Genomic DNA, 9,630 nt, shown 5'->3' with positions numbered 1-9,630 from the left:
TCATAGACTGAGGGATCAGTCCGCGGACAAGGATGCGAGAGGCAGCTATCCAAAGCCATCTCTTACATTTCAAGCCGCGTTTCAGCAAGCCATGTATTTGGAGGACAAAAGTTCCTTACCACCATGATTTTTGAAACTTAGAAATCTGTCTACGAAACTAATCAAATGAACCTAACAGCCTAAACGTACCTCTCACTTCCGTGCTCTCCCCTCCCTACTCACGTACATGCAATGGCAAACATATGAGCATCTCCAATAGCTATATGTTTTAGGGTACAACCGTTTTTAGGGCATTCGGAGCCAAAAAAGCCATTCCAACTGCCCCCCTTGTAGTAAATTTTGCAAGAACGTTTTTATAGTAGCCCAACAAAATGGCAGCGCCGTCTGCAAATATATGGCAGTCACGCAGCAGCTGCAAACAAAAAAAGAGCCGCATGCAGCCCAAAAGCCTCATCCGAAACCTTCCTGCAGCCTCCCGCAACCGCAAACTCTCCAGTGTCACCGCCGCCACACCAAATCCGGCCAGATCCGGCCACCCCCGCCAACGCTGCACCACCTCGCCGCATGGATCCATCGCCTCCCTCTTCCAACCAGTCGCCCCGCCTTTGCATCACCCCATTTCACCGTCCTTGAGTCGTATTGCCTCGACGACCAGATCATGCTGCTACCGTCATCGCTCCGTGCTGCACCGCCGCACCCCCTCTTCCAATTTTCTGCCACGGCCACCATACCTATGCCGCTGAAACACGCATCAAACAACAAGACTGGATTACCGACGTTCATCCGCAGGACTCCGTCCACTATGGAGCCGACCTACAGTGCAATAGCCAGCGCCATTGGCTCGGCACCTTCTCATTGGCACAGCTCACTGCATGCGCCTTCGACATCACCTATTGGAGTTCATCGGTCCACTTATGAACATTGCATCCCGCGCGACGAAGAGGGCACCCGCACAGTTCTTGAGCAGATGGACACCCGTGAGAGCAATGAGATGGCGATGGAGAGGTTCTCCACGGAAAATCTGCACCTCGTGCGGGCGGAGGCGGTGTGGTTCTAGAGGGACAATGAGCTCAATAAGGCGGAGCGCATGATGGAGGATGATGCTGCCCCCTATAGGGTGATCAAGATCGAGTCCGATGACGAGAGCGAGGATGATGACAAGAGTGAGGATGGCGACGAGAGTGAGGATTTTAATACCTCTAAGGAAGAGACCATGGCGCTTTGTAATACTGTCAACACACGCCTGACGATGGCAATGATGAGTAGTATGTGCGCCGGAGTACTATTTTAAAAGTTTGAATGGTTGGATGTTTAAATTGTTGCATCTTGAAAACTACGAATGTTTGGGAGTTCGTATTGAAGTGTGTAATCTTATCAAGTGGTTTGGATGTTTGTTTGAGACGGATCCTTTTTGGTGCCCAAAAAAAAAATCACATTTTGATGCCCCAAATTTTATTCACAACATCTCTTGTGCCCTGAAATAGGACATCTATTAGAGATGCTCTAAACATCAATTCTGCAATTAATTGGGATGAAGTGGATGATCAACATGATGGTCATGCCTTGAACATGCACTACATGTATGTATTCGAGAAGAGTGGTATGAAATGATCCTTCCACTTGGATTTTAATCTGATTTAGATATGCTCTGTTTGATGGCTTGTCGAACATGCAACGAACAAAAGTATTAGTGCGTGAACACCTCATGTGCATCGACAGGAAAAGTTTAACCTTTCCCTAGTTCCTTTCAAGTTTATGAAATGGACAGCAGAAGCAGGTGCAGGCCGCAATTTTTTGGTTGCATTTACTGGGTCTTGAACCCTGAACATCTTGTTTGTAAATTTATGCACATAACCAGCTCATTCATCAGTCTGAACTGATGAAAAGAGGCGGACAATGTATTTCAACAATCACCTCACTTCTAGGTTGTTTTAGTTCTTAGATGTGGGATTGATGTAGGCTGCAAAATCTTTTTATTTTAATACTGCATTGGTAGGGTTTTAAAATCAAGACTTTTTTATTCAGATACCAAATTTACTTCAAGCTCTAGCCAGTTGCTTCAAAATTCGAAACTATGAAAGAGGACCGGACAGTATACTTCAACAAGGGTACATCAGTGACGGCCTACCCCAATCAGACGGGTACAAGCTGAGCAGCTGATACCGCGGGCGGGCCATACGTCGCCGCCCTGGACCTCATCGCCGAGAACAGTGCCAAGCGCAATTAGCACCACACCCCATTTGTGCTTCCAAGATTTTACGCTAGCTAGCTCAGCTCACATTCACACACACAGCCATATGCGAATACGACACACAACCACCAGGAGCAAGCACAATGGAGCAAGCGAGCAGCGCGCAGGCCGAGCTCAGCCTCGAGCTCACCCTGGCCGCCGACGTGGGTGTGGTGCCGGTGGAGGCAGGCTTTTTCCTCTGCGTCTACTGCTACCACAGGTTCCGCACCTCGCAGGCACTCGGCGGCCACCAAAACGCGCACAAGCAAGAGCGCGCCGTCGCTAAGCGACGCCGGGATGCCGCCGCCGCGATGCGCCCCTCTCCTGCCAGGAAGGCTGCTGCTCGAATGCCGGAGGAGCCTGCTGGTGGTGTCATGGCGCACAAGGACGGCAGCAGCTGCCGGGAGAGCGACCCCGAGCTGGACTTGTCTCTCCGTCTGTAACAGGTCGGCCGAATGATCTCTGCTAAAATCCTTGCTCCACACCCCTTATTTCCAGTGCTAGGTACGTACTCCGTACATCATAGTCCGGCTATTTGGCGTGAACTCTTTGTTCCAATATCCTGTTGGGTATATATACTATGAAAAAAAGCTCATGTTGGGCATGCTTTGAATTCATCGGCTCTTAGTACTAATTATTTTTAAGTATTGGAATTAAATCTCTAGACCTTGCTGCTCCTTGGGATAACACAAAATCCCCAATTTCTCCGGCCAGCTTGTATATATGATTGTTATGCTAAATATATTCTAAACAAAATCAAGATCTATATAAATTTAAACGTTTCCTACCCATTAGGAATCTAGAATAGGAACATCACAAAAATTTGGTGTTGAAAATAGAGTAGTAGGACGCATAATTAAAATAAGATAATCCAAGAGTAGAAGTTGCCATGCATCTCTTGCGCCTCATTCTCCACAAAGAATAATTTCACCCATAGAAATAGCCAAATAACACCGAACAAAACAACCGTCAATTTTTGTTATTATTGCCACCTTAATTCTCAGGCTAATTCTCATGAGGCTGGTCATAGTGGGGAGTAACTTATACTAGTGCCATACATATGATACTAGTCTAAATTACTATCTTCATAGTGTAAAGTAACATAGTAGTAATATCATAGATGGCTTCATTTATTACCTTGTATACTCATCCTTTCTCGGAAAGCGCTATGTTACAGTAACATATTGTGTTACAGAAAATTGGAGTGGGTTGCAGGTGTCATGGGTGGCGAAGCGCAGTCGTGTGATGTCACCAAGATTAGATAGCGCCCGGGCTCAAGAAAAGGATGATGTAGCTTTCCATGGCATCATCGTCCATGACTCGCTAGGCCATCACTGGAGGCGGGGACAACACAGCTCACCGTGGTGTCATTGGCGGGGGAGAGCCAGGGGACTAGGACAAGGGTGTAGTTTGTCTGCAGGAAGAAGCCACGACCATTGGGTTTCAATCCAGCTGTTCGAGCTGATGGACTAAAAATATTTTTTTTAAATTCCTGATATCTCAATTCCTGCAGCAACTCGCGGCATAACATCACTTCACATGGTTATACTCATTGCCTGCTCACACACGGTTGGTTTCTAGAAAGCATGTCGCAACAACACAAGGGGGAAAACCCAAAATTTGAGTCCTGAAGTTAAGGCAAAAATGACCCTAAAAAAATTAAGCCTATTATGACCCTGTTTCTCAACATAAAAAACGATAACACTAAGGTCAGATGTATAAATACTAATGCCGTTGCAAAAAAAAAAATCGATTTTACGAGCAAAACGCAGTTGGTAGTGTAAATGGCACAGGGTGTGGCAAGTAGTTGTTCTAGCTAAAGGCCATATGGTGTGTAGTTTACCCCTTGCTAATGAAAAGTAAAGCTAAACGGCGGCTAGCCGGGAGGAAGCAGGACAGGGACGGGATGGACGATGTGGTGGCTGAATGGCTCAGCCGCCGTGGCGAGGGAAAGAGAGTCTGATGAGCAAGCTGGCGACAATGTGGCGTTCGTTTCCGTTAAGCCTAACACACGGGTTTTCATCGGAATCTTGGTGAGTGATTACTTTGTGCCAAACGAATGCTAATTAATAAGTCCTAGTACAAAGTTTCTAGTCCCCCCGATCAGGCATGGTACATGCCCTAAGCCAATCAGCCGAGTACACGGAATCTCTGTGACCTAATACCGGCCGTATACAAAACTAGCTGCGTCAAGCCGTCGTCTTTGTTTCCCTGGTCTAGACCTCACCTCACCCGGGAGAACAGTGCCAAGTGCAATTAGGCCGTCAGGATGTGCGCTTGGCTTAGCTTAGCTCACGCACACAGAAACCATATACGACACAAGGCCATAGACCAGCCAGGAGCGAGCACAGCTCGGCCTAGAGCTCACATTGACCACCATGGTGCCGGCGCCTGGCACACCGGACGGCTTCTTCCTCTGCGTCTACTGTGACCGCAAGTTCCGCAGTTCGCAGGCGCTCCGCGGCCACCAGAACGCGCACAAGCATGAGCGCGCCGCCAGGCGCAGGCAGGACCGCGCAGTCGCGGCGGTGATGCAGGCACAGGACGTCTTATGTTCGGTGTCCGCGGTGAGGAAAGCTGGGAAGGCTGTTGCTGATTCTGTACGGAAGCAGGAAGACCCCTCAGGCGGCAATGAAGGCAGGAGCTCTTCGGAGCGCGGCCACGAGGTGGACTTGTCTCTCCGGCTATAACCTATCGATCAGCTAATATATGAAGAAGATTCATCTTATTTCCCGCTAGGTACGTCAGTGTCTAGCTACTTTGATTCGTAAAAAGAAAGGTTTCTATATCTACGGATGCATACAACCAATTTGGTCAACCGTTTTCTTTCAAGCTCATATTGGGCGTATTTTACTCTCAGCAGATCTTATAGTTGATTTTGTTTTGAAGGTCTTGGTATTAAATCCGTCGACCTTCCTCGTCCTTGAGATGACACAAAATATCACATATCGCCGGATTGTATGCCATTGGGTGCTAGTTACTTTGTGAGAAATATCTAAATCAAACTAAGTCTAACAAGAAAATTTGAAAGTCCAAGATTCCACTAAAAGTGAAAATTTTCATGTGGTATCTTCGTAGGGGGTTGTGTTAACCATAGACAATCTCGCACGACGCAACTGACAAGGGAGTAAGAAGTGTTGTTTTTGTACTCATGACGAGACTATCAAACACATCCTTTTCCAATGCAAGTTTGCACGTTCTACGTGGTCAGTCATCCAAATAGCGTCAAATTTGTATCCGCCCACAACTGTTGCCAATATTTTTGGTCATTGGTTGGACGGTATTTCAAATAGGTTCAAAACGCTAATAAGGGTGGGAGCGTATGCCTTAATTTGGTCGCTTTGGCTATGTACAAATGATTTTGTTTTTAATGGAAGAAATGCATCTCCTCTATAGGTTATTTTCCGGTGTACGCAATTGCTACGTATGTGGTCTATGTTACAACGACCGAAGAACCAACCGATGTTCAAGGCGGTCTGTATGCGATTGAAGCAGGTGGCTATGGAGGGTTTTTTCCAACATGGGTGGCAACATAACCTTCGGATCGATCCACCACCTCCATCGACATAGGCATAGTGTCGGTCTATAGGGCTCTACTGTTGCCGATTTGTCGGGTTTTTTTCATCAATTTTTGTCAGACCTTCATATTGGGCCGTGTGCATCCTAATTATGCAGAGGCCGGATGTTACTCATAATACTTTGTATCCGCTTGATGCTACATTTCAGATAATAAAATCGCCCTTTATCGAAAAAAAGTCTAAATATTTCCACGCCCAATTAAGGATCTCTAGTAAGGGTATCATGAAATAGGGGACTAGCTAGGCAGCCTCCCATTTTTGGATCTTCAACTGCAAAGAGATATCTTGAACTTCTGTGTGTCTTTAATCTCGCTATGTCGTAGTCTACGACTACTGATTGGAATGCAATAGTATTTGAAAGGAAATGAGATCACACAAAAGCCAAACAGTTCCCTCTTGCGAAAGTTATTTTTAAGACATGAAAGGTGTTCAAAGAAGATTAAAGCATGATTTAAAATAGTTTCATTGCATCAAATCATGTTCCATAAAAAGTATAATGTCATCAGCCAGGTCATACATAGGTATAGATAACGCATCATCCGCGATGTTCATGAACCTGGACATGAACATCCTCCTTGATTAGCTCTATATATTTACGAGCAGTGGCGGACCCAGGGAAAAAATGAAGGGTGTGCACAATTTGAAAAAAATCTGCCTAATCTAAGTGTCATATGATATATGGCAAAATAATAACACAAATAGCTCAATCAAGTCTCAAAATATTACGTTTCAGTAAATAATTTCAAATTTGCAAAATTACAATACAAATAATTATGAAAGAGACACAAGAATACCTTTGGTTTGCCCTTCAGCTGCAACCTTCTTTATTTGAACTCATGTTTTCAACCAAATGGACATAATATTACCAATCCTCTTTGTCTTGAGTTATGCAAGTACAACAAAACAAGAGGTGTCCAACAATTACAACAAAATGGTGACGGTTGTTTTGTTCAAAGGATAAATAGTTTTTATGTCATTAAACAAACAAGAATGTGGGCTTAAATGGACTGCAATGTCCTATTTTCACGGACTAGAGGGCAACTGATGCGGGTGATCCATGCATCCAGCTGGTCAATGGCAAGCATTTCGGGGCGGATGGCCGGTGGAGAAAGGAGGGGAAGGGAGGGGAAGGGACCGGGAGACAATGCGAGCGGCCGAGAGGAGGGAAGAACGGGGAGCGGCGATGTCCAAAACGCAGACGAGCAGTCAAGACGGGTGATTAGGTTTGGATGGCTGGCTCCCGCATTTGTGTCCGTGGACTGATCCTGATTTGTCCATGGACGAATGCGGGAGAAAATTTATGGGTCAACGTTGAAAATATCAAATCTTGATATACCTAGATTTTCTTTCCCCTCTCGCAAGGCGATTAGGGAAAGCCTTCCTTCCTTCGATCTTCACCGGCGAGTCCGTGGATTTTACTCCCCTTCGCCCGCCGCTCCGGCAGCCGGTGGAGGGGAGGGGATTTCTCGTGTCTCGAATCCCACTAATAGATAGGTATGATTTTAGTCCTCGCAGGTGCGGCGTTTGGACGTATGGCGGTGCTTCTTCATCGAGTCAGTCTTCCGGGCTACGACCCTCCTCAAGTTTGTCCGTTGGGACGAATTAGACGGAGCTCCGGTGTAGATCCCTGCCAGTTTCTCGGGGCGGCGAGGTTAGGTTTTCTTGTCGTGCGCACGCAACGGTGATATTTGGTGTCAGGTTCTTCCGATCTATTAAAGGATTCAACGGCGATGACTGCGACTCTGGGGCGCTTGTCCTTAGGGGCACGTGCACGAATACTTCCCAGTTGTCATTGACAAGGTCAGACCGGCTCCGGTAGGGAGCGGCGATAGCGTCGGCTCGTTCTGGCGGCGGCTGGTCATTCGGTGGTCTATGGACCTCGATGTAATTTTTATTATGCTTGAGGTGTTTTGTACTTCCGATGAATCTTTATAATTGATTTGATCCTTTTTGCAAAAAGAAATGTTGGAAATATCCCGTGGTAGATCGTAATTGTCTCAAAAAATAATGTGGTAGATTCAAGAATCCTAATTTTTTTTCCTTTTTTTTTGTTTGCAATCTACACGAGTCGCCCCTAGAGTTTTCGTTGAGTTGATCGATGGAATTGATCTAGCTAGCTTCTTCCGGGCTCATGTATCTATAGGAGTCTTTGGCTGGACACACACGTAGTGCTGATAGTAGAAAAATCAATCAAGCTGCTTCTATGGTTTGCTAGATTTGCATGTACGTGTACGGCTTCAGATGAATTAGTTATAGTACTGTAAAACCAACAAAATCAGAAAAAGATGACATATAGTGAAAAATATCTGCAAAATGCTGGGTGTGCCACGGCAAACCCGGCACACCCTCTAGGTCCGCCAATGTTTACGAGGCCGACTAGCATATCCTTAATAATATTCAGAAGATGAATCAAAAAAGAGTCCCCTTGACGCGAGCCATTTCTGTTGCTTGAAGAGGGAACTAATAGCATCATTGATATGTATGGCAATGCATATTTTCTGAATAAAAAATTCCACCATGTTTGTGAGAGAGGGGAAAACCCTTCGGCATAGCTTACAGCAGGAAACACCAATGGCCAACTCTCTAGGCGAAGGGGGTAAGTTGACAACACCATTAATAGGCAACCACGACTGCTTGTCTGTATTTCTTTCTCTTACTGCTTGTTTTTCCTGCTTGTGGGAGTTAACCTTCACAGACCTGTATTTCAGTTAAATTTTGTGTTGCTTTATATGCTAGGGCCCGAACAGGGCAGAATCTAGGTTGCACTAGATACGTTTTGCTGGTAGATGTTGCCTCGTTTTTATCTTTTCTGATATTTTCATTACACGAAACCTTGCTTTCGGGTGTTCTGTCTAATCCAATGTAGAAAGGACCCCAACAGGCCGCACAATAACAACGAAGCATTTCACAATGAGTGGAGGCATGACAAGTGACATGATAACATCAAGCTGTTCACAAGAAGTGGTAGCATAATGCACCAGTGACCCACAACTGCTCCAACCGAGTATCGACTTCTTGTAGTAAGTGTCATTTTCACAAGAAGGCAATTGACCTATTCGCCGATCATGCATAGGTCTTCAAGTGGAGGGGTAAGTTAACCATGCCACTTGACAACACCATTGACGGGCAACCGTGACTCCTAGTTAGTGTTAACCGCTTGTAGACACGCGCGTAGTTCTTTTTCCTATTTGCTGCTCTATGGTGAGCAAATAACACGGTTCAATGGTCTGGCCGGCACTGTGGACTTTAGATGGGCAAGCTTCAACCCAAAAAAGCACATGCTGGTCCGCATTATCATTTCCAATATTTTTATTATGCTAAATTATGATTTCATGTGTTCCGTCCAATCTACCGCCTAAAAGGAGCATGCCAAGTCTCAAAGCAGTTCACAATGAGTGGTAGCACGATAAGGCATATGACAACGCCAAGCGGTTTACGATGGATGGTAGCATAATATGGTACGAGTGACGCGCAACTATCTCCGAGCGTCACTAGTGGCCTCGCCGGGAGTGGTATTTTTCTTGGCCTATTGGCGGTCACGCACAAGGTCGATATAATTTAACAGTGTGGTTCAACACTAATCGTGTATACCACTTGACAAGCAATGTATGTACGACAAGGGGCTCATAGACGATCCATCTTGTGTGGCGGCTCCACTCGTCCCCCGTGCACTATCGAAGGTCCACGCAGCGTAAGCTGGCGCAACAATTTCTTTTTCTTTGTCTCTGAAGGAATTCCACACCACACTTGCGCCTGTGCTCTGTGGTGTGCTGGACTGATTGTGACCCACCGACCTTGCTGCAGCCTTCCTCAGTTGCTTGC

The 9,630-nt window shown here is 46.0% G+C and overlaps 2 protein-coding genes across 4 annotated transcripts; both read left to right on the top strand.

Moving 5' to 3' along the window:
- Positions 1–2,122: 2,122 nt before the first annotated feature.
- Positions 2,123–5,935, top strand: LOC147962336 (uncharacterized). Of its 3 annotated transcripts, none has more exons than XM_087534720.1 (2): positions 2,123–2,676; positions 5,627–5,935. In XM_087534720.1, exon 1 carries the CDS (start codon positions 2,335–2,337, stop codon positions 2,671–2,673), a length of 339 nt encoding a protein of 112 aa, XP_087390846.1. In that variant the 5' UTR covers positions 2,123–2,334; the 3' UTR covers positions 2,674–2,676; positions 5,627–5,935. The 3 variants fall into 3 exon arrangements, with proteins under 3 accessions (XP_087390846.1, XP_087390847.1, XP_087390845.1); XM_087534721.1 differs by lacking the exon at positions 5,627–5,935 and adding an exon at positions 3,446–3,760; XM_087534719.1 differs by lacking the exon at positions 5,627–5,935 and adding an exon at positions 3,426–3,760.
- Positions 4,144–5,451, top strand: LOC147962337 (uncharacterized). Its single transcript, XM_087534157.1, has 2 exons — positions 4,144–4,263; positions 4,561–5,451. The coding sequence occupies exons 1-2, from the start codon at positions 4,144–4,146 to the stop codon at positions 4,918–4,920; spliced, it is 480 nt and encodes a 159-aa protein (XP_087390283.1). The 3' UTR covers positions 4,921–5,451.
- Positions 5,936–9,630: the final 3,695 nt, after the last annotated feature.

The sequence above is a fragment of the Triticum urartu genome, chromosome 7A (genome assembly GCF_056163025.1).
Source record: "Triticum urartu cultivar PI428250 chromosome 7A, HENAU_Tu73, whole genome shotgun sequence".
Taxonomy (NCBI): domain Eukaryota; kingdom Viridiplantae; phylum Streptophyta; class Magnoliopsida; order Poales; family Poaceae; genus Triticum; species Triticum urartu.
This window is presented reverse-complemented; position numbering and strand designations above follow the sequence as displayed.

Bases quoted from the DNA above. Each gene is read 5' to 3' on its own strand.
- LOC147962336 (XM_087534720.1), top strand. From the start codon at position 2,335: ATGGAGCAAGCGAGCAGCGCGCAGGCCGAGCTCAGCCTCGAGCTCACC.
- LOC147962337 (XM_087534157.1), top strand. From the start codon at position 4,144: ATGTGGTGGCTGAATGGCTCAGCCGCCGTGGCGAGGGAAAGAGAGTCT. The intron at 4,264-4,560 runs GTGAGTGATTAC...ACAAGGCCATAG, and splicing joins GGGTTTTCATCGGAATCTTG to ACCAGCCAGGAGCGAGCACA.